The sequence below is a fragment of the Corylus avellana genome, chromosome ca1 (genome assembly GCF_901000735.1).
Source record: "Corylus avellana chromosome ca1, CavTom2PMs-1.0".
In the NCBI taxonomy this organism is placed as follows: Eukaryota; Viridiplantae; Streptophyta; class Magnoliopsida; order Fagales; family Betulaceae; genus Corylus; species Corylus avellana.
In genome coordinates, this window is record NC_081541.1 from 28,197,413 (window position 1) to 28,221,162 (window position 23,750).

General features: G+C 34.6%; 3 protein-coding genes and 1 pseudogene across 3 annotated transcripts; all 4 read left to right on the forward strand.

Annotated features, from left to right (window-relative positions):
• Positions 1-1,049: 1,049 nt before the first annotated feature.
• LOC132168198 (blue copper protein 1b-like) lies at positions 1,050-1,682 on the forward strand. The gene is made up of 2 exons (XM_059579318.1): positions 1,050-1,233; positions 1,312-1,682. Exons 1-2 carry the CDS (start codon positions 1,050-1,052, stop codon positions 1,569-1,571), a joined length of 444 nt encoding a protein of 147 aa, XP_059435301.1. The 3' UTR covers positions 1,572-1,682.
• Positions 1,683-6,896: 5,214 nt separating this feature from the next.
• On the forward strand, positions 6,897-7,511 carry LOC132168866 (uncharacterized; annotated as a pseudogene).
• Positions 7,512-11,403: 3,892 nt separating this feature from the next.
• On the forward strand, positions 11,404-12,015 carry LOC132168872 (blue copper protein 1b-like). The gene is made up of 2 exons (XM_059579953.1): positions 11,404-11,665; positions 11,753-12,015. The coding sequence occupies exons 1-2, from the start codon at positions 11,404-11,406 to the stop codon at positions 12,013-12,015; spliced, it is 525 nt and encodes a 174-aa protein (XP_059435936.1).
• Positions 12,016-19,455: 7,440 nt separating this feature from the next.
• LOC132168880 (blue copper protein 1b-like) lies at positions 19,456-20,065 on the forward strand. Its single transcript, XM_059579965.1, has 2 exons — positions 19,456-19,717; positions 19,803-20,065. The coding sequence occupies exons 1-2, from the start codon at positions 19,456-19,458 to the stop codon at positions 20,063-20,065; spliced, it is 525 nt and encodes a 174-aa protein (XP_059435948.1).
• Positions 20,066-23,750: the final 3,685 nt, after the last annotated feature.

The following is a 23,750-nucleotide window of genomic DNA, read 5'->3' on the forward strand; positions in this document are numbered from 1 at the left end:
ATACATCCTTCAAAAACTCTAGTTGTAGAACCCCAAAGGTTGAACTTGAAGAACATTCACTTTAAATTTTAAATTGTGTTTATGTATTTTTAGTTCATCTCATACAATAATAAATTTCAGGCTCCACCACTAATGGGATGAAAGACAAATGCATGTCACAATTTTCCAATTTTAACATCCAAATAATTCGGACAGACTAACCTTTTTGATACAAGATGGTAGTTTAACGTATCCATATTAATGCCACTTTTTGATGTTCGGTGGCATAAATGAAAAAGTGGTGATAGTTGAGGGGGAAAAGTGTATTTTCTCTCTTATATTTTTTCTTGACTTGGTTTTCCCCTAAATAGAAACGCTTAAAAAAGCATATTCCTTATTGAGATATGTATTAAATTAGCAAATGTAAATGTAATCTAACTTAATGACCTCCTTTTGGTAAGTAAATTAGGTAACATTTGCTTCAAATAGGATATGTTCACTACTTCAATTTTTTTTTATTTTTTTTAGTAAGTTTATCATCTTTATCTTATAGTTTTTAATTGCCACTATATATAGTGCGCATGTGAGGAGAACATTCGAAGGTCAAATAGGAGAGAAACATGATATCATCGAGTAGATGAAATATAGAAAAAAGAAGTATCTATTTGGAAATGGTCCAAGATAATTGAAAGCTCAATGAAGAAAAAGAAATTAAGGAAAATAAATATCCAAGTGGAGGATTGACTCGTTGAAAATTGAATAGCATTTCACGATGTATTTTCCATTTTTATATACCAACCAAATATATATATATTTGGCAATTTTTAACACCCTTTCTCTATCTTCTCCCTCTTTTCTTGGGTAATTGTAGAAATTTTTCTTGTGTTCTTTCAAAAATAAAATGACTTTTAAAATTATAATTTAATCAAAATCTAATAATAATTCATCACGGTTACTCATCCCCTCTTTAAATACCCATCGACTCTTCCCATCAAACCCAACATCTTACAATCTTTTCTCTTCTATCACACCTTATTTCCCTCTTTTTGACGTTGCTCTCGAATCAAGACATGGGTGGTTTGACTTTCGCACGGGGCCTCATCCTGATTGTAACTGCTTCTTGCATGTTGGCAGTTAGTACGGCCGACAAGAATCACAAGATCATTGTGGGCGGCTCCGAAGGCTGGAAATTCAACTTTAGCTACACTAGTTGGGCTGAAAAAAATGGCCCCTTTTACGCCGATGATACATTGGGTGAGTTGATGTATTTTAAATTATATGACAATCGTATATCAGTTTACTAAATAACATTTTTGTCTATGGTTGATGCAGTTTTCAAGTATGATGCTCCGGTAGACAATAACTCAATTCCTCACAATGTATTCTTGCTACGAAACCATGAGAGCTTCGAAAAGTGCGATTTAAAAGGAGCGAAGTTGCTGGCCGACGAGAAACAAGGAGGTGGCGACGGCTTCGAGTTCGTGCTGAAAAAGTGCAAGCCTCACTACTTTGCTTGTGGTGTGCACGAAGGCGCCCATTGCAACTTTGGAAAGATGAAGTTCTTTGTCGAGCCACTGCACCGTCCCTCGTAATTGGTTTAGATAATAGATATAGAAAGTGACATGTTTATTTATTTTTTATTTTTATTTATCCATCCTTGTGATTGAGATAATTGTGAATAAATGTACCTAATGTGACTTGGTTTGGACTGAGAAGAATGTTTATAAGGTTGTTCTCTTCTGTTTATAAATTAGAACAACCTTAAACACACTCAGTCTAAAATCATTGTGATTTGTCAAAAGGGGTGACTATGGAATAAATTATGGCGTTGTTCTCTTCTTTTCTTTAACTATATATATATACACATTACAACTTAGAAATGTATTGCCAAGAAAACTAACAAGAATTTGTGTAACATCCCCAGTCCGTTAAGACTGAGTTTGCCACTTTTCTTCTTTTTCAACAAAAATTCTTGCAAAGATCTATAAGGTCTATCAGAGTACTTGATTTTAAAAGATACAATAAATGCGTAAAACATTTTTTTCAAGAGATTTTATTACAAGCGGAATTAGAAAACATTAAACTTTAGTTGCGGAATATCATATCATTACAATAACTTATATGAAAAGACTTTGAAAATTAATAATTATTCCCACCCCATTCCGGCCTCCTATTCCAGCATCCTTTCTACCTGAAAACAAGAAATAAAACTGAATGAGCCCAAAGGGGGCCCAGCAAGTAAAATCCACAACCATAAATAGTTTTACTCCTTGTTCTCAGTTTTGAAAATCATTTTCGCAAATAAATATAATTCTAGCCATAATAATATCTGTATGTACGGTTGCATCTCCCGTAACATATACATACTATTACATCTAGTAATAGATCATCGTTGTAAATCATCTTTATAAATCATCATCATAATGCATCATTATAAATAATCTTTGTAAATCATCATAGCATATCATCGTTGAAAATATAGTATCATTTTCTCATAATAAGGCCCATGTACACTATTACCCCTGTGCACGAGGGTTGCGGGTCCTTGTGACCATGGCACTGAACTGTGGCCACAGCCATGCCCGACCGTCAATTAACTCTTTCTTGGTGCACTCAACGGTCTAGTTGATGGAATACCACCTTCTGGCATAGCCTCCTTCAGTGGTTTCGCCTCCATCCGAGTATCGGTACCGAACTCTCATCTTATCTTATCTTATCTTGGGGCCAAAAATACTCTCCTCCATACATGTGCCCTCATTTCATAAACATTTATCTCATCTCTTGTACTTTTCTTTGTACTTCTTTTGATGCATCTTAGGGCAACATGTAGGAGGGTTTATCATCATTTTTCTTTCTTATAATCATCATCATTTCTCAACTTTCTTTTCTTAAAATGGAAAACTTTTCCAAATATAAACTTGTTGTGCTTAGAAAGCATTTAAACAAATAGAAACTTTCTAGATAATTCTTTTAGAAATCCTTCATGCATGCAACATAACTTCATAATACGTAAATAAAATAATCATTTACAATTTGATACAAGAATATATAAATAGCATGACATGAAGTAATTTTAGAAGGGGTAGTGAATTTACTTACCTCTAGACTGAAGCTAGAAGTGGTATGAAGGAATCTAGTTGCTCCAATATGACTAACACCACTAGTATATCTTTTGAAACTAATTTCTAAAGTCCGCTATCTCTTGTGTTCTTTCTTTCTTGTAGCTCTTGGTCTCGCCCTTTCTCTCTCTGTTCTGAGTAAACACTCTTAGAAAGAAGAAAGACCGAGTAAAAAGCGGAAGAAGGAAGAATATATGCAAGAGATGGGAGGGGAGATGAGTGGTGAAAATTCTGAAGGAGAAGAGCTCTATTTATAGGAGAAAATCAAACACTATTCTACCGTCAATTTACAATTATACCCTCATTTTACTATTCCACCAACCCTATACTATTTCACCAACCCTATACTATTTCACCAACCCTATACTATTCTACCTTCAATTTACAATTATGCCCTCATTCTATCTTCAATTTACAATTATACCCTCATTTTACTATTTCACCAACCCTATACTATTTCACCAACCCTATACTATTTCACCAACCCTATACTATTCTACCTTCAATTTACAATTATACCCTCATTCTATCTTCAATTTACAATTATACCCTCATTCTATCTTCAATTTACAATTATACCCTCATTTTACTATTTCACCAACCCTATACTATTTCACCAACCCTATACTATTCTACCTTCAATTTACGATTATACCCTTATTCTATCTTCAATTTACAATTATACCCTCATTTTACTATTTCACCAACCCTATACTATTTCACCAATTACCATTCTCTAATTACCACTCTCATAAATTTCCCAAGAATTAAAATCCTTAGCTACAATGGATATTAAAATAACCTCATTATCAAAATAATCTATTTAAATAGCTTTGAAAATTCTGGGACACTACAATTTGGCTCGTATGAAAGAATAAATTAATGGTGGAGATGAGATAATCATGGGAGAATTCAAGTTAGTGACAATTTTTACTGTTTATTTTTTCATAAGAATATCTCTATTTTTTTTTTTGCTAGAGGCAAGCTAAAACTATTTTGATAATCATTGGCTTTCCTTAGCGGTGTGATTGAATCAAATAATATATTTTAACACCTTAAATTTAAGGTGGTGGTTCAATGGTTCAAATAAATCTTTAAAATGGTTAGTGACACGTACACTATGACATGAATCTAATCTTACGATGGGAATCCGCATACTTGATTAGCATAAACGGATGAACCACGACCTTAATTCCTATTGATATTCTGGTAGAGTTGGATCATCTTGTAATTTACTGTGCATCAACGGATAAGTACCCGGTTACTCCAAACGAATGAGTTTTTCAATTTCAACGTTAAAGCAAACTTTTTTGAGACTACAAAATACAAATGTTATGTCACCTAGCTAGTTTGCCTAGTAATTGCATGCAACGAAATAGTAATTCGAAAGGATCAAATGTTGGAAATAGAAATTGAACGTGTCTTTGCAAAAAAGGACAAAAAAGAAAGAAAGAAAGAAACCGTCCCTCTAGAAACTATTCCTAGCGTTTAGTAATTAAATATTTTTTCAAATACAGTTCTCATAAAAAAAAAACCACTTTTCAAAATTGGAGGTGGTTTTTGCCACCCCTTGGGCTTTTTGGGGTTGGCCCGGCCACCTGAGCCACCCCCAAACCGGCCAGATGGGTCACCCCCAAATTCTTTTTTTATGTTTTATTTTTTTAAAAAAATAATTATATAACACATGACGATATTTGATAGGTGCTAACGTGATGTTCTGTTAAGTTTTAGACGGAATTTTAACAAAGTTACCATCTTGGTTTTTATAAAAACCAAACCTGCAATAAAAATAAAACCGTAAGGGAGAAAAAATAAAATGTTAATACCATAAGGGCAACAGAATATTTAACCTTTATATCTAACAATCGAGCAAGTTGTGCTCATAACTTTTTCTTTTTCATTTTGTCCTGGTGTAAGATAAAATCATGCTCCTAGTGGTGATACTGCAATGGAAGCTTACGCTTTGAGAAACGGTGCTTGGGTTTTTTATTTGTTGGGTAGAATTAGTTAAACGCTACACTTGCTTGCATTTTTTTTTTTTTTTAAATATCTGATGTGCTTATTTATTTATATAAATATTCTTTTAAGGCATAATTGAAATTTCACAAATATTTGTCAGAAAAATAGGTGAACAAAAGAATCTATTTAAAAAAAAAATAAAAATTGAAGATTTAGTTGATCCGACGCTAAATCTTGAATCAAGATAACATACAAAGAAAAGGAAGCTCAAGCACCAAGTGCCCCTTTGGGATTTAGCAGGAAGAGACTTTGATGTGTAAGTCAGTTTTTGTTTGTAGGAATGGAGCTCAAGGAAAATTGGAGAATATCGTTTGACTAGAATTGACGTACCTCTTGAGTGATCCCCTTTCTCTCTCTATATGTAGTGCTTTCCTGCGTTTGGTCGATGATAGGGAGGACCGAGGAGGTCTACTGGATAATTAATTTAATTCGGTAGCCCCACTACTCTATTAGGCATATGTTCTTTAGCCCCCAAGAATAAAGAGGCGTTAGCAGCCTAGGTGGCTGGGATATAGTAAGCACAACTTCTCTTTATCGTTCGTGCGCCCGTCTTCCATGGTTCGGCTACGTTCGCTTATTGAAAAGGGGTGTGCTTGGGCTGACTAGATAGGCTGAAGAGGCCCACTCGTGTTAATAATCACTACTCCTCGACAACTAACATCCTCTTATTCTCGAAGGCTAAAGAATGAGTAGGGGCCATATAATCAAATCGGTTATCCAATAGACCTCCCTCCCCAACCGACAAGCACAAGAAAACCCTTCCCAAAAAGAGGAAAATGGATCACCCGGGAAGTACATCCATTCTAGCCAAACACTCTTCTTCTTTCATTTTCCTTGAGCTGCATTCCTCTAAAAGAATATTGACTTCAGCATCGCACCCCTCATCGAACTTTAGCAGGACACTTGGTGCTTGGGCTGCAGTTTCTTTGCAGGTTCTCTCGATTCAGGATTTGGTGTGTGATCAATTGATTCTTTATAGTCTAATATAAACATAATTATTTGATAGTTTTTTTCTTTTTCTTTTTCTTGAAGGTATAATATATATAGATTGAATATAGAAAAAGTATCTATTTAAAAATAGTCAAAGATACAAGGAGCTTTTTGAAATAATCGAAAGGTCAATGAGATATTTGGCAACCGCCAAAAAGAGACATTCTATTTTTGTATCTCTCATCGCTCTCTTTCTCAAATTTATCATTGGATCTCAAGAACCACCTCTAGATTCACGGGTAGATTTGTATAGAATATAAATGAAAATGAATTGGAGATAGAGAACTATAATCCCAAAATACAGAGAGCTAGCTAATTTGATATTTCTTCCTAGCTATTGGATTTGTATAGAATATAAATGAAAATGAATTGGAAATAGAGAAAAATAATCCCAAAATACAGAGAGCTAGCTAATTTGACATTTCTTCCTAGCTACGTTTTTCCTATTGCTGCCTTTTGGAAGGAATGTGACACACAAATGGGAGGAGAAAGAGGAAAAAGAAAAATCCAAGAAGTGGAATGTTAATGACTCGTTGAAAATTGAACTCAATGGCGGAGCATTTCACGTTGTATTTTCAATTTTTCTTACCTACCAAATATATATATAAAAGGTGAATTAATTTGGCAGTTTTCCACACCCTTTTTTTCTCTGTTCTCTCTCTTCCTCCCCCTCTTTAAATACTACTTAACTCTTCCCGTCAAACCAAACAACTGAATATTTTACATTCTTTTTCTCTTCAATTCTATCACCTCATAATTTCCCTCTTAATTTCTTAAGTACTTGCTCATATGGGTGGTTCAAATTTTGCATATGGCCTCGTCCTCATTATAACTGCTTCCTGCATGTTGGCAGTTAGTACGGCCAACAAGGATTGGCAGTTCGGGTTTAACAACCATTGGCCTCCTTACAAAGGTGGCTCCCATCACCCAAAATATAGACAGGCTGCCCCAAACAAGGTCATCGTGGGTGGCTCCGAAGGTTGGCACTTCAACTTTAGCTACACTAATTGGGCTTTCAAAAATGGCCCCTTTTACCTCAACGACACTTTGGGTGAGTTAACGTGTTTTAAGTTATATAATAATCGTATAACACTTCATTAAATAGCATATGATGACAATATATATGGTGGTTTGCAGTTTTCAAGTATGATCCACCAACGGACAATACCACAATCCCTCACAGCGTATACTTGCTACCAAACCTTCGGAGCTTTATAACTTGCAACTTAACTGGAGCGGAGATGTTGGCCGACGTGATGCAAGGAGGCGGGCAGGGCTTTGAGTACGTGCTGAAAAATTGGAAGCCTCACTACTTTGCCTGCGGTCAGCACGATGGCATCCATTGCAGCCTTGGACAGATCGATGAAGTTCTTTGTGATGCCAATGCCCCGTTGGTTTACATAATTGATACAAAAAGTGACATCTTTTTATTTTTTATTTTTTTATTTTTATGTTTGTTTGTCTGGTATTCAATATAAGAGTACTTAATCCTTTTTTTTTTTTTTTTTTTCTTAATTTAACCTTCCTTCTGATTGAGATGACAGTGAATAAATGTACCTGCTGTGACTTGGTTTGGACATAAGAGGAATGTTTAAAAGGTTGTTCTCTTCTCCTTAGAAATTAGAACAACCTTAAATATTCTTAGTTAAAATAATTATGATTTGTCGAAAGTGGTGACTAAGGAATAAATTAAGGTTGTTCTCTTCTTTATGAAGGTTGTTCTCTTATATATTTTCTTTAACTCAAGATATTTGTTGAAGGAAATTAGTGTAGCTGCCATTACATCAATTCCCAAAGTGCCTAACCCAACTCAATTGATGGATTTTGGAGTCATATCTTACTACACTACAACTTAGAAATGCATTGAAAAATGTATTGCCAATATAATTAACAAGAATTTGGCTCGCTAGCTTCTAGTGAAAAAATGGTGGAGATGAGATAATCATGGGAGAATTCAAGTTTTTATTTTTTATTTTTTATTGGAGACAATCTCTACCGAATTAAAGGCAAACTAAACTAATTGGAGTTATTTTTTCATAAGAAGATTACCAAATTTTTCGCTAATTAAAGGCAAGCTAAACTAACTAATCAATTAACAACATCTTGCCTAGTTGTAAACAACTAACAACAAACAACTTTTATAAAGGTTATTAGGATTAGAGACAAAATTTTATTGTTTTAGGAACTACTACAATCTACAAAGACTATATATATGCAGAAACTAAAAGATGGATTTCTGGATTGCCTATTACTCGAGGGGCGATGAGGATTTGTCATCTCTTCTTTTCCGATGACACTTTGCTTTTCTGTAAAGCAAATACTATTGAGTGGTTGCGCATACAACACATTCTTGAGTTATATGATAAGGCATTTGGACATAAGCTAAATCAGGAAAAAACTTCCATTTTTTTCAGTCGGAATACTAAACGGGAAGTGAAGGAACACATTCTCTCAATTGCAGGGGCTTGCACTACTAGAAGGTATGAGAAGTATCTTGGTCTGCTAGCCTTAGTGGGGAGATCGAGGGTCGGGGCGCCCCAATGAAATTTTGTATTGCTGCTTGGTTAAATGGTGTGAGTCTTTGCAAAAAAAAAAAAAAAAAAAGAAAAAAGAAAAAGAAAAAAGGAAACCGTCCCTTTAGAAACTATATATTCTTGGCGTTTAGTAATTAAATGTTTTTTCAAATATAGATTTCATAAAAAAAAAAAAAAAAAAAAAAAAAAAAACACTTTTCACATTTATGTTATATCGAAACACCAATAATTTCACCACTATTATATTTAACAATCCAGCTAGTTTGGCTCATAACTTTTTCTTTTTATTCTGTTGTAAGATAAAACATGCTCCTAGTGGTGATACTGCAATATTGGAGGCTTATGCTAAGAGAAACAATGCTTGGGTTTTTTTATTTGTTGGGTAGAATTAGTTAAATGCTACACTCTGCTTGCATTTTTTATTTTTATTTTTTGGAAAAATTATATTTTACTCCTTTAAAGTTCGGGGTCATTTTTCAATTTAACCTCTAAAGTTTTAATTTTTGCAATTAACTCCAAAGTTGTTTTGACCGACAGAACATTGATTATGTGTGACCACTTTTGGTTTTTTTTTTTTTTTCCTAAAATCCCCCATCCTTGTTGCTTCTCAATACCCTCCCTACTGATCTCCGGCAAGAAATCAAACGCCATCTCTGCCTCTCTTTAGTCCGAGGAGTAAGTTTGAATCATAAATTAATTGAATTAATTTAGAAGCTCAGAAGCTCATCCAAGCTCATCCAAAAGTCGGAATATTGGTTGTTCACAGCGGTGGAATATTGGCCCCAACTCAATGTGGAATATTGGTTGTTCAGATGTCGAAGTTTTTCAACCAAGTCGTCGGTGCCGGGGAAAATCCCATCGGCTGAGACCCGCCGTGGGTCTGGCCAAACCCAGGCGGGTCGTGGCCAGACCCACGCCTGGACCAGGCTGCCTGTGACTGTGAGAGACCAAGCTCGCTCTCTCTCCTGGGTCTGACAGAAATTGTTTTTTGAGCCCAACTCAGAAGCTCATCCAGTAATGATCATCAGCACAGGTATTGAAAAGAAAATCAAGAATTAAAGTGGAGGGGGCGAACGAAGATTACGCAGAGGTTGAAATGAAGAGGAAAAGGGAGTTGGAGAAGGTGTCAGAAATCAGGTCTGCCATTGAAGAGCTCTCTATGATGGCCAAACTTAAAACCTGGTGATAATCATGATGCTGCTCACATCCCCCACAAAGCCATTTCTTGAATCAAGATAACATACAAAGAGAAGGAAGCCCAAGCACAAGTGCCCCTTCTCGATTTAGCAGGATTTAAAGTTACTTTGATGTGTAAGTCAGTTTTCGTTTGAATGAATGAAGCTCAAGGAAAATTGGAGAATATCGTTTGACTAGAATTAACGTACCTCTTGAGTGATCCCCTTTCTCTTTCTTTATGTAGTGTTTTCTTGCGTTTGGTTGCTTATAGGGAGGGGGTCCATTGGATAATTGATTTAATTCGGTAGCCCCACTACTCCATAGTCTCCATTAGGCATAGGTTTTTTTAGTCCCCAAGAATACAGATGCATTAGCAGTCCAGGTGGCTAGGATATAGTAAGCACAACCTCTCTTTATTGTTTGTGCGCCTGTCCTCCATTGTCTGGCTGCGTTGGCTTATTGAAAAGGGGTCTGCTTGGGCTGAAGAGGCCCACTCCCGTGTTTACTATATCGATCATAGCAACTACTCCTCGACTACTAACACCCCTTTATTCTCGAAGGTTAAAGAACAAATGTCTAATGAGTATGGGTCATATAATCAAATCCGTTATCTAGCTAATAGACCTCTCTCCTTAACCGACGAGGCACAAGAAAACACTTCTAAGAGAGGAGAAATGGATCACACAGGAAATATGTCAATTCTAGCCAAACACTCATCTTCTTCCATTTTCCTTGAGCTTCGTTCCTCCTCCAAAACAATACTAACTTAATTAAGAATCGGACCCCTCATTGAACTTTAGCGGGACACTTGGTGCTTGACCTAGTCTCTTTGCAGGTTCTCTCGATTCAGGATTTGGTGTGTAATCAATTGAATCGTCACATTTTAATATAAACATAATTATTTGATTTTTTTTTTCTCCTTTAAGGCATAATTTAAATTTCACATTAAAAAAAAAATAGACGGAATATAGAAAAAAAAAATATCTATTTAAAAATAGTCAAAGATACAAGGAGTTCTTTGAAATAATCAAAAGGTCAATGAGATATTTGGTAACGGCCAAAAAGCGACGTGTTATTTCTCTATTTCTCATCCTTCTCTTTTTCAAATTTATCATTGGATCTCTAGAACCACCTCCAGATTCACGGATAGATTTGTATAAAATATAAATGAAAATGAATTGGAGATAGAGAAATATAATCCCAAAATACATAGAGCTAGCTAATTTGATATATCTTCCTATGTTTTCCTATTGCTGCCTTTCTTGGGGAATGTGACACACAAATGGGGAGGAAAAAGAGGGAAAAAGAAAAATCCAAGAAGTGGAATATTAATGACTCGTTGAAAATTGAACTCAATGGAGGAGCATTTCACGTTGGATTTTCAATTTTTCTTACCTACCAAATATATATATATATATATATAAAAAAAGGTGAATTAATTTGGCAGTTTTCCACACCCTGTTCCTCCCCCTCTTTAAATACCCCTCAAGTCTTCCCGTCAAACCAAACATCTGAATATTTTGCATTCTTTTTCTCTTCAATTCTATCACCCCATAATTTCCCTCTTTTCTTAAGTACTTGCTCAAATGGGTGGTTCAAATTTTGCATATGGCCTCGTCCTCATTATAACTGCTTCCTGCATGTTGGCAGTTAGTACGGCCAACAAGGATTGGCAGTTCGGGTTTAACAACCATTGGCCTCCTTACAAAGGTGGCTCCCATCACCCAAAATATAGACAGGCTGCCCCAAACAAGGTCATCGTCGGCGGCTCCGAAGGCTGGCACTTCAACTTTAGCTACACTAATTGGGCTTTCAAAAACGGTCCCTTTTACCTCAACGACACTTTGGGTGAGTTAACGTATTTCAAGTTATATAATAGTCGTATAACAGTTCATTAAACATATACTAAGTTCAATATATATATGGTGGTTGCAGTTTTCAAGTATGATCCACCAACGGACAATACAACAATCCCTCACAGCGTATACTTGCTACGAAACCTTCGAAGCTTTATAACTTGCAACTTAACCGGAGCGGAGATGTTGGCCGACGCGACACAAGGAGGCGGGCAAGGCTTCGAGTTCGTGCTGAAAAATTGGAAGCCTCACTACTTTGCTTGCGGTCAGCACGATGGCATCCATTGCAGCCTTGGACAGATGAAGTTCTTTGTCGTGCCAATGCCTCGTTGGTTTAAATAATTGATACAAAAAGTGACATCTTTTTTTTTTTTTTTTTTTTTTTTCTGAATATTGAGATGATAGTGAATAACTATTGTACCATGTTATGACATGGTTGGATGTTCTACGGCATCCATGTTAATTTTACGATGTTCCTTATTGTGTATTGTTTTGTTGGCTATGTGGAGCACTGAGAAGAATGTTTGTGGTTGTTCTCTTCTCTTTAGAACAACCGTAAACATTCTTAGTTAAATTAATTATGATTTGTGATCAAAAGTGCCTAACCAAACTCAATTGATGGATTTTGTTGTTATGTCTTACTACAATACAACTAAGAAATGCATTGAAAAAAGAATTGCCAATTGAATGAACAAGAATTTTGCTTGCTTTTTTATTTTTTTTTGAAAGGAATCAGTTCAGTTTCATTCATTGATAAATGAGCATAAAGATTAAATAACATAGAGTAAAAGCTCTAAAACAATCATGGCCAAAGCTACAAGGTTACAAGCGTCAAAGATGACGTATTACATTTCAGACTAAAACAAATCCGCTAACCTATAACTAATTTTCAAATTAAAGAGCATATCTGCACCGAACAGACTCAAACCAATGCATAGGTACCTCTTATTTCTTGACATTGAGGGTAGAGAATCCCCAGCTAAAGCTCATCCCTCTCAACCCGAAAGCCAGGATAGCGTTCACATCTACAACTCAAAGGTCTGGACCAAAGCAACAAACCCGAAGGGCATCATGCGGGCAATTTTTTTGCTTGCGTCTAGTGAAAAAATCATTGCCGATCTCCTGTGATAAAATAAATGGTGAAAATAACTTCAAGTTATTTTTTTATTGAAGGCAATCTTCACCATTTTTTTTTTCACAGGAAGATCTTCAGTAATTTCTTCACTAAAGGCAAGCCAATTTAATCAATTAGCAATATCTTGCCTAATTGGAAAACAACAAACACCTTTAATAAAGGTTTTACTAGGATGAGAGACAATATTTTATTGTTTTAGGAACTACTATATTTGTTTTGAAGTAGTTCCTAATTAAAACAAAGACTAAAGTGTATCTCCCGATATGCACTTAAAATGATTAAATGCAAACTCTTGATATTGTCAGACGAGACTTTCTAGTGGAGAATGATCTCTTTACTCCATTTAAAATGATTTTTTTTTTTTTTTTTTTTTTTTTACTTTATCGCATAAGAGAAGAAAAAGAGAGAAGATAATTCGATCTAGTAATGGATAAACTACTAGACATATATTAGCTCATCCACGTTTGCCGTTTCAATTCAATTAAAGCCCAATTCTTTTTAAATTCCCATTAAGACTTATATATAGTGCGCATGTGACGAGAACAATGGAAAGTCAAATAGGAGAGAAACATGATATCATCGAGGAGATGAAATATAGAAAAAAGAAGTATATATTTGGAAATGGTCCAAGCTCAATGAAATAATTGAAAGCTCAATGAGCTTCTTTTTCTTAAGGAAATGAAATATCCAAGTGGAGGATTGACTAGTTGAAAAATTGAACTCAATGGAGGAGCATTTCACGATGTATTTTCCATTTTTTTTACCTACCAAAGATATATATATATATATATAAAGAAAAGGTGAATTTGGCAATTTTCCACACCCTTTCTTTTTGTTTTCTCTCTTTTATCGGATAATTTTAAAAGTTTTTTTTTTGTGTCCCTCTAAAAATAAAATAATTTTTAAAATTACCATTTAATCAAAATTTAATATTAACCAATGAAGGTTACTCATCTTCCTCTCTCCTCTTTAAATACCCCTCAACTCTTCCCATCAAACACAACATCTTACAATCTTTTCTCTTCTATATATCACAACTTATTTCCCTCTTTTCTGAAGTTGCTCTCGAAACAAGACATAGGTAGTTTCACTTTTGCACAAGGCCTCGTCCTGATTGTTAATGCTTCCTGCATGGTGGTAGTTAGTACGGCGACAAGGTCATCGTGGCTGCTCCGAAGGCTGAAAATTTAACGTTAGTTACATTAGTTGGGCTCTCAAAAAGGGCCCCTTTTATGCCCATGATACGCTGGGTGAGTTGATGTGTTTCAAATTATATGACAATCGTATATTAGTTTACTAAATAACATTTTTGTCTATGGTTGTAGTTTTCAAGTATGATGCACCGGTAGACAATAACTCAAATCCTCCCAATGCATTTTTGCTACCAAATCATGAGAGCTTCGAAAAGTGCAACTTTAAAAAAAGCGAAGTTGCTAGCTGACGTGACACAAGGAGGCGGCGACGGTTTCAAGTTCGTACTGAAAAAGTGCAAGCCTTACTACTTTGCTTGCGGTATGCACAAAGGCGTCCATTGCAGCCTTAGACAGATGAAGTTCTTTGTCGAGCCACTTCCCCGTCCCTTGTCGGTTTAGATGATTCACATAGAAAGTGACATCCTTTTTTTTTTTTTTTTTTTTGGTTTTAAATTTATTTATTTTTTTGTATATATATATATTTTTTATATTTTTTATTGTTTTTATTTATCCATCCTTGTGATTGAGATAATAGTGAATAAATGTACCTGGTGTGAGTTGGTTTGGAGTTTGGACTGAGAAGAATGTTTATAAGGTTGTTCTCTTCTCATTATAAATGAGAACAACCTTAAACATGCATTCTTAGTCTCAAATCATTATGATTTGTCAAAAGGGATGGGTGATTAAGGAATAAATTGTGGCGTTGTTCTCTTCTTTTTGAAGGTTGTTCTCTTCTTTTCTTAACACAAGATATTTAATTTGATGAAGGAAATTAATGTAGCTGCCATTACATTAATTAGTAAAGTGCCTAATCCAACTCAATTGATGGATTTTGGAGTTATATCGATCTTACTGCCTTACAACTTAGAAATGCATTAAAAAATGTATAGCCAATATAATTAACAAGAATTTGGCTCGTGTGACAGATTAAATGGTGGAGATGAGATAATCATGGGAGAATTCAAGTTTGTTTTTCACTGGCTAGACAATTTCTACCGTCTACTTTTTTCATAAGAAAATCTCCAATTTTTTTTTTTGCTAGTGGCAGGCTAAAACTATTTTGAGAATCATTGGCTTTCCTGAGTTAGTGGTGTAATTGATCAAATAATACATTTTTCACACCTTAAATTTAAGGTGGTGGTTCAATAGTCTAAATAAATCTCTAAAGTGGTTAGTTACACGTACACTAAGACATGAATCAAATCTAACTATGAGAATTTTCATATTTGATTAATTAATATAAATCACCTTGGCTCATTTTAATACTCTAATGTAGCTGGATCATCTTGTGGTTTACTGTGCATCAATGGATAAGTATCTAGTTACTCCGAACGAATGAGTTGTTCAATTTCAACATTAAAACAAACATTTTTGGGACTACAAATACAAATGTTATGTCACCTAGCTAGTTTGCTAGTAATTGCAACGAAATAGTAATTCAAAAGGGTCAAATGTTGGAAATAGAAGTTTGAACGTGTCTTTGCAAAAAGGAAAAAGAAAATAATAATAAAAGAATAAAAAAAGGAAACCGTCCGTCTAGAAGCTATTCATGGCATTTAGTAATTAATTAAATATTTTTTCAAATATAGATTTCATAAAAATAAAAAATAAAAATAAAAATAAAAAAATTTCAAAACTATTTTCACGTTTACGTTACATCAAAACACCAATAAATTCACCACTATTATATTTAAAGGGAAATTATCCTTTACTCCCACGAACTATCCCGCGACGATCATTTCTCCCATTAACTACCAACTTTACATTACGACCCCATCAAACTATCCTTTTGTTACTAAAACCTCATCAGTCAAGGCCGTTAAGTCGGACGGTCAACCGTACTGTTCATGACACTGTTCACGGCGTAGGTATTGTTCATGACACTCTCCACAGAGTTGACCATCCAACTTAATTATCAACCTTGAGTGACGGAATGGAAATTTTGGTAACGAAATGGCAGTTTGATGGGGTCGTAATGTAAAGTTAGTAGTTGATGGAGGGAAATAGTCATCACGTGATAGTTTTATGGGGTGAAAGGATAATTTCCCCTATATTTAACAATCCAGCTAGTTTTGGCTCATAACTTTTTTCTTTTATTCTGTTGTAAGATAAAATCATGCTCCTAGTGGTGATACTACAATATTGGAGGCTTACGCTTCGAGAAAAGGTGCTTGGGTTTTTTGTTTGTTGGGTAGAATTAGTTAAATGCTACACTCGCTTGTACTTTTTTTTTTTTATTTTTTTTTTTCTGATGTGCTTATTTACTTATATAAATAATTTTTTCTTCTTTAAGGCATAATTAAAATTTCACAAATATTTGACAGAAAAATAGATGAACAAAGGAATCTATTTAAAAAAAAAAAAAGAAAAAAAAAAAGTGAAGAATTAGTTGATCGCACATTAAATCTTGAATCAAGATAACATACAAAGAGAAGGAAGCTCAAGTACCAAGTGTCCCTTTGGGATTTAGGAGGAAGTTACTTTGATGTGTAAGTCAGTTCTCATTTCTCATTGTAACCTTTTCCAGCATTTGATTAGAATAAAAAAAAAATAAAATAAAAAAGAAAGTCAGTTTTCATTTGGAGGAATGACGCTCAAGGAAAATTGGAGAATAACGTTTGACTAGAATTGACGTAACTCTTGAATAATTCCCTTTCTCTCTCTTTATGTAGTGTTTTCCTGCGTCTGGTCGCTTATAGGGAGGGGGTCCATTGGATAATTGATTTAATTTGGTAGCCCCACTAGTCCATTAGGCATAGGTTCTTTATCGGCATCAGCAGTCCAAGTGGCTAGGATATAGTAAGCACAACCTCTCTCTATCGTTCGTGTGCCCGTCCTCCATGGTCTGGCTGCATAGGCTTATTGTAAATGGGTCTGCTTGGGATGATTAGATGGGCTGAAGAGGCCCACTCCCGTGTTTACTATATCATAGCCACTACTCCTCCAGTTAAGGATATAAATCCTTTAGAATAACTGTTGATTCTGTATTTCTTAAATTAAGGAATTTAGATAATATTTGTTAATTCTAATTTAAGGGATATTTTTATATTTGAAATATTTCAAATCACATGTAAAGATCTATAAATAGAGCTATGTACTCAGATCATATAATCAAGGAAATATGTAGCCTTAAAGATCTATAAATAGAGCTATGTACTCAGATCATATAATCAAGGAAATATGTAGCCTATTAAGGCTTTGATGTATGAATGTATACTATATACCGAACCACCTTAATCTTTGTATGTCTTTCTCACTTTCATTTGTTTCATATTATTTCGCTTTATATTTATCTTATTATATGTTTTTATATGGTATCAGAGCTAATAGGCTAACACCAATTGTTAGATCCTAGATTGTAATTTTTTTTACTTCATTTTTTTTTCCTCTAATTGTTTTTTTCTCTGATATATGCATGTATCAGAGAAGAAAATGAGGTCCATTGCTTGCCTTGAAAAAAAAAAAAAAAAGAAGGAAGCTTTTTGGTTCATGGGGAAGAGAGAAGAGATAAAAATGACATCTCATCTCATATTCTTTGTTTGGTTTAGCAAGCAAAAAAAAAAAAAAAAAAAAAAAGACCAAAGAGGCAGATGTTTTGACCCCCAGTAGCTGATGTCAAAATTCTAGCCAAAAGTAGTCGATGTCAAAATTCCAGCCAAAAGTTCCTGATGTCAAAATTTTGACCAAAAGTTGCCAATGTCAAAATTCCGGTCAACGTAACCGATGTCGGCCAAAAAGTTGTCGATGTTCAAATCCCGGCCATAGTCGCCGAAGTTCAACTTCGAGAGCAGCCAATATTTCAATTAAAGTGTCATCAACTCCAGCCACTTGATATGTTCAAGATCAATGATCGACCGTTCATCTTGCAGGGGCATGTTAAGGATATAAATCCTTTAGAATAAATGTTGATTTTGTATTCCCTAAATGAAGGGATTTAGATAATATTTGTTAATCCTGATTTAATTGATATCTTTGTATTTGAAATATTTCAAATCACATGTAAAGCTTTATAAATAGAGCTATGTACTCATATCATATAATCAAAGAAATATGTAGCCTATTAAGGCTTTGATGTGTGGATGTTGGCTATATACTTAACCACCTTAAGCTCTGTGTGTCTATGTGTATCTTTCTCTCTTTCATTTGTTTCATATTATTATGCTTTATATTTATCTTATTATATGTTTCTATAACTACTAACACTCCTTTATTCTCGAAGGTTAAAGAACATGTTTCTAATGAGTAGGGTTCACATAAGCAAATCGGTTATCCAATAGACCTCCCTCCCTAACCGACCAAGCACAAGAAAACCCTTCATAAAGATAGGGGAAATGGATCACACAAGAGGTACACCATTTCTGGCCAAACACTCATCTTCTTCCATTTTCCTTGAGCTTCGTTCCTCCTCTAAAACAATACTTATTTAAGCATTGGACCCCTTATTGAACTGGATCCGGCTTATATGCTGTTATTAAAATAACATCATGTATGTTGTAGTTTAATCAACGGTTAATATTGAATCTTAAAGTTGACTTGTTTTAGAAGCTTTTAATAAAAGAGATAAATTGAAAAGAGATTTTGAGAAATTCAATATTGACCGTTGATTAAACTACATCATGCATGCTGTTATTTTAATAGCAGCATGTAAGCCAAATCCTATTGAACTTTAACGGGACACTTGGTGCTTAACCTTCAGTCTCTTTCCAGGTTCTCTCGATTCAGGATTTGGTGTGTGATCAATTGATTCTTCACAGTCTAATATAAACATAATTATTTGATTTGGATTTTTTTTTTCTTTGAGGCATAATTTAAATTTCACAATTTTTTTTTTTTTTTTTTTAAATAGACGGAATATAGAAAAAAAAACTATCTATTTAAAAGTAGTCAAAGATACCAGGAGCTCTATGAAATAATCGAAAGGTCAATGAGATATTTGACAACGGCCAAAAAAAGACATGCTATTTCTCTATCTATCATCCGCTCTCTTTTTCAAATTTATCATTTGATCTGTAAAACCCACCTACAAATTCACATGTGAATTTGAAAATAATATAAATGAAAATGAATTGGAGATAGAGAAATATAATCCCAAAATATAGAGAGCTAGCTAATTTGATATTTCTTCCTATGTTTTCCCATTGCTGTCTTTTGGGAGGAATATGACACACAAATGGGAGGAAAAAGAAAAATCCATGGAAGTGGAATATTAATGACTCGTTGAAAATTGAACTCGATCAATGGAGGAGCATTTCACGTTGTATTTTCAATTTTTCTTACCTACCAAATATATAAAAAAAGGTGAATTAATTTGGCAGTTTTCCACACCCTGTTCCTCCCCCTCTTTAAATACCCCTCAACTCTTCCCGTCAAACCAAACATCTGAATACTTTACATTCTTTTTCTCTTCAATTCTATCACCCCATAATTTCCCTCTTTTCTTAAGTACTTGCTCAAATGGGTGGTTCAAATTTTGGATATGGCCTCGTCCTCATTATAACTGCTTCCTGCATGTTGGCAGTTAGTACGGCCAACAAGGATTGGCAGTTCGGGTTTAACAACCATTGGCCTCCTCACAAAGGTGGTTCCCATCACCCAAAATATAGACAGGCTGCCCCAAACAAGGTCATCGTCGGCGGCTCCGAAGGCTGGCACTTCAACTTTAGCTACACTAATTGGGCTTTCAAAAACGGCCCCTTTTACCTCAACGACACTTTGGGTGAGTTAACGTGTTTCAAGTTATATAACAATCATATAACAGTTCATTAAATATATACTAAGTTCAATATATATGGTGGTTGTAGTTTTCAAGTATGATCCGCCAACAGACAATACCACTATCCCTCACAGCGTATACTTGCTACAAAACCTTCGGAGCTTTATAACGTGCAACTTAACCGGAGCGGAGATGTTGGCCGACGTGACGGAAGGAGGCGGGCAGGGCTTCGAGTACGTGTTGAAAAATTGGAAGCCTCACTACTTTGCTTGCGGTCAGCATGATGGCATCCATTGCAGCCTTGGACAGATGAAGTTCTTTGTGGTGCCAATGCCCCGCTGGTTTAAATAATAGATACAAAAATTGACATCTTTTTTCATGTTTGTCTGGTATTCAATAAGAGTTAATCTGAGTGAATAAATATTGTACCATGCTGTGACATGGTTGGATGTTCTACGGCATCCTTGTTGTTCCTTACTGTGTATTGTTTTGTTGGCTATGTGGAGCACTGAGAAGAATGTTTAAGGTTGTCCTCTCCTCTTTAGAACAACCTTAAACATTCTTAGTTAAATTAATTATGATTTGTCATCAAAAGGGGTGATTAAGGAATAAATTAAGGTTGTTCTCTTCTCTCTGAATAGAATCGATCCTAATTAAGTCTCCAAGTCTTTGATGGTTACAGTGTCTTATTATTCCAAAAACGATTGGAGTACACTTGAAATTATTAAATGCAAACTCCTGATATTGTCAGACGAGACTTTCTAGTAGCTAGAGAATGATCTCTCTATTTCATTTGAAATTGAAGGAATCTTTTTTTTTTTTTTTTTGTTCTTTTCTATGTATCTGCACAAGAGAAAAAAGAGAGGATAATTCGATCTAGTAACGGATAAACTACTAGACATTAGTTCTTACTTCTCATCCACGTTTGCTGATTCAATTCAATTAAAGCCCAAATCTTTTTAAATTCCCATTAAGCATTAACATTTTTGGTCAAGTCATTATTTTAGAAAGACAGTGGAAAATGACAATAGCAATTTTGGCTAACCCCACTATTGGTTGAAAGAAGAATTTCCTTCGGCAGTTGATCCCATACAGATTTCCAGCCCCCTCGATATTTCTTAATGGAAAATTTGAGTGCTTCTCTAATGTTTCACTTAAAGAAAAAGGGGGATGGGAGGTTTTGCTTTCCCAAATTACAGTCTTTTTAATTTTTTTTTTTTTATTATTTTTTTCTAAATTACACTTCGGTTATTAAAATATGTTTTGTTGAAGGTACTAGCTAGCTAGCTTTTTGATGAAATATTTTGAATTTATAACTGTAAATATTTTGCTATTGCTGCCTTTTGGCAGTATGGATTTTTTTTTAAGGGAAACTTCACATAATTCTTTGCATTTTCATCACTTTTGCAATTATTTCTTTAAAGTTCAAAAACTCTCAGTTTAGTATATCAAGCTTCCAATTATTTGCAATGTTACTCCTCCGATAGGTTTTTCGGTTAAATCTTGTCAAAATTTTCAAAATACCCCAATTTTTTTGTTATAAAAACATAAAATAAAAAACTACAAAGATTCAGGGGTTGGTAAGAATTTAACAAAATTTGCAAAAATACCCACACTTGAACTTGCAATTTTTTATTTATTTTAATTTTTTTAATTTTTTGTTATAAACAAATCATAAATATTGTAAAAATTTTGATAAGATTTAACAAAAATTTAAACGAAATTTTTTGACAGAATTTTGCAAAGTTTCTCTTTTACTTTATAATATTTGATTTCCAAAGTGCAGGACTGACTTTATATTTTTCAACTTTATACCAACCCAATCTCAAAAGGGGTAAATTTGGCTGTTCTTGTTAACATGAAGTTAGTTGGTGATTCAGCATATGCAAACAATGCAGCTTATAACAACAAAGCCAAAGCCAACAATGTTAAAGAAGGTCAAGCAGTCAAGAGATCGAGCGCAAGTTCCCCATGCTCGTGCGCAAGCAAGCAAGCCCGCAAAGGCTCGAGCTCACACTTAGTGCGATTGAGCGTAGACTCGTACACAGACAATCCCAGTAACAATAAGAAATTAGAAAACCAATATGGAAGGTTTTGGATCATCCCACGTCCACCTATGACAGCATACATAGAAAATCACTCCGCATACAGCTTGTAATCAGAGATGTTCTAGAGGGAAAGATGCTCAAGGATTGGTTGGCTTGGACAGCAAGAAAGCATGCTAGAAGATTTGCTTAGTTGTAGAATATTTTGTAATCTTTGATTCTGTCTTGAAGTGTTCTACATTAGGTCAAATTGTAGTATATATACTACGTTATTGTAAGTGTAATTTATCAACTTTGGTTATATCAATACAAAGTTTTTCATGGTATTAGAGCTCTAGGCACACGCCAAATCCTGTTCTTATTTTGCTCTCTTTGCTAATCCTTGCCAATCTTTGTTATGGCTTCTTCTTCTTCATCATCCATCTTCACACCACCAAACACTAACCAGAATGGCTCTCTTAAGCTTGATAATAACAATTGCCTCATGTGGTTGACGCAAGTACTTCTTATACTGCACACCCATGACCTGACGGGTATCGTTGATGGTTCAGAACCGTGCCCTCAGAAATTCATCACTAATGACAAAAGAAGGAGATTCTCAATCCATAATTCACTGACTGGAACAAAAAGGATCAATATATCCTTATTATTATCACCAACTCTCTCACTGAAAAGGTATTAGCCACTGTGTATGGACTAAATACCTCAAAACGAGCATGGATAGCACTAGCAACCAAGTTTGCCCCTCAATCCAAATCCAGAATTACTCATCTGAAGCAGCAGCTACAAAGCCTATCCCAAGGTCCACAATCATGCTTAGACTACCTGCAGACTGCCAAAGGATTTGCAGATCAACTGACTGCAGTAAGTAAACCTATTGATGATGAAGATTTCATTGCTCTTATTATTAATGGGTTGAATCCATCTTTTACAAGCTTTATCCTTACCTACTCCTTTGCTACCCGAGAAAGCACTCTCACCTTTGAAGACTTCCAAGACCAGCTACTCAGCCATGAGATGCTGCTGAACCAAAAGCACAGAAAGGTCACAGATAACTCATCCTTTGTCTTGAGTGCAAGCACACCTACTTACCCTCAACCTTTCAGAGGGAAGGCACCTCCATTCTCCAAGTTTCCACCAAGAAATTTCAACGACAGGCCTAATAGTGGATTCCCTTCACCATGAGTTCAGTATCAGCAGATCACTCGAGGACCACAGCAGATCGACTAACACCTACTCCAACCAGCAGTATCGACAAGGCACTCAGCAGCCACTACAAAAAAATATGTGTTTTTTTACGTGGCAAACAGTAACTTATGTTTGCCACGTCAAAAACTTTTGACGTGTCTAAGCAAGCACATCAAAAAAATTTTTGTTGACGTGTCTTTTTTTACACGTCAAAAGTTTTTGACGTGTGGAATCGACACGTCAAAAACTTTTGACGTGTCAATTTCACACGTCAAAAAACTTTTGACGTGTCAGTTCCACACGTCAAAAAACTTTTTTTAATAAAAAAAAAAATTAACAATAGTTTTGATATAAACAAATATGCATTAACAAACAATTAATGTTAATTGACATAAAAAATTAATTTTTATTGTCATTAGTATAAATTATAGTTTATTATCATTAGTATATATGATGTATGCTTAAATTGATCAGTCTAGTAATATTAATATGATAGCTACACATATTATTTTTTTAAAAAATATATGGGTCATACTTGATACATTTATTTTATAAGACCTGCAAAACTCATATGAACTCGACAAACACAACATATGCGGCCGGTTAGTTGATACATTTAATTATATATCTAGCTATACATCTAGAATATATGGATTTTTTTTTTTATTCTCTAATTAATTTTAATTGTAGAGAATAAATATATATATGATAGAGTAAATACTATTTTAATAACATTTAAAATAAATAAAATTTTATGAAAATATTTTAAATAAGATAATATATATATATATATATATATATTA

Excerpts from the sequence above, each read along its gene's own strand:
- LOC132168198 (XM_059579318.1), top strand. The coding sequence starts at position 1,050 with ATGGGTGGTTTGACTTTCGCACGGGGCCTCATCCTGATTGTAACTGCT. Across the intron at positions 1,234-1,311 it reads TTACGCCGATGATACATTGG|TTTTCAAGTATGATGCTCCG; the intron begins GTGAGTTGATGT and ends TGGTTGATGCAG.
- LOC132168872 (XM_059579953.1), top strand. The coding sequence starts at position 11,404 with ATGGGTGGTTCAAATTTTGCATATGGCCTCGTCCTCATTATAACTGCT. Across the intron at positions 11,666-11,752 it reads TTACCTCAACGACACTTTGG|TTTTCAAGTATGATCCACCA; the intron begins GTGAGTTAACGT and ends TGGTGGTTGCAG.
- LOC132168880 (XM_059579965.1), top strand. The coding sequence starts at position 19,456 with ATGGGTGGTTCAAATTTTGGATATGGCCTCGTCCTCATTATAACTGCT. Across the intron at positions 19,718-19,802 it reads TTACCTCAACGACACTTTGG|TTTTCAAGTATGATCCGCCA; the intron begins GTGAGTTAACGT and ends TGGTGGTTGTAG.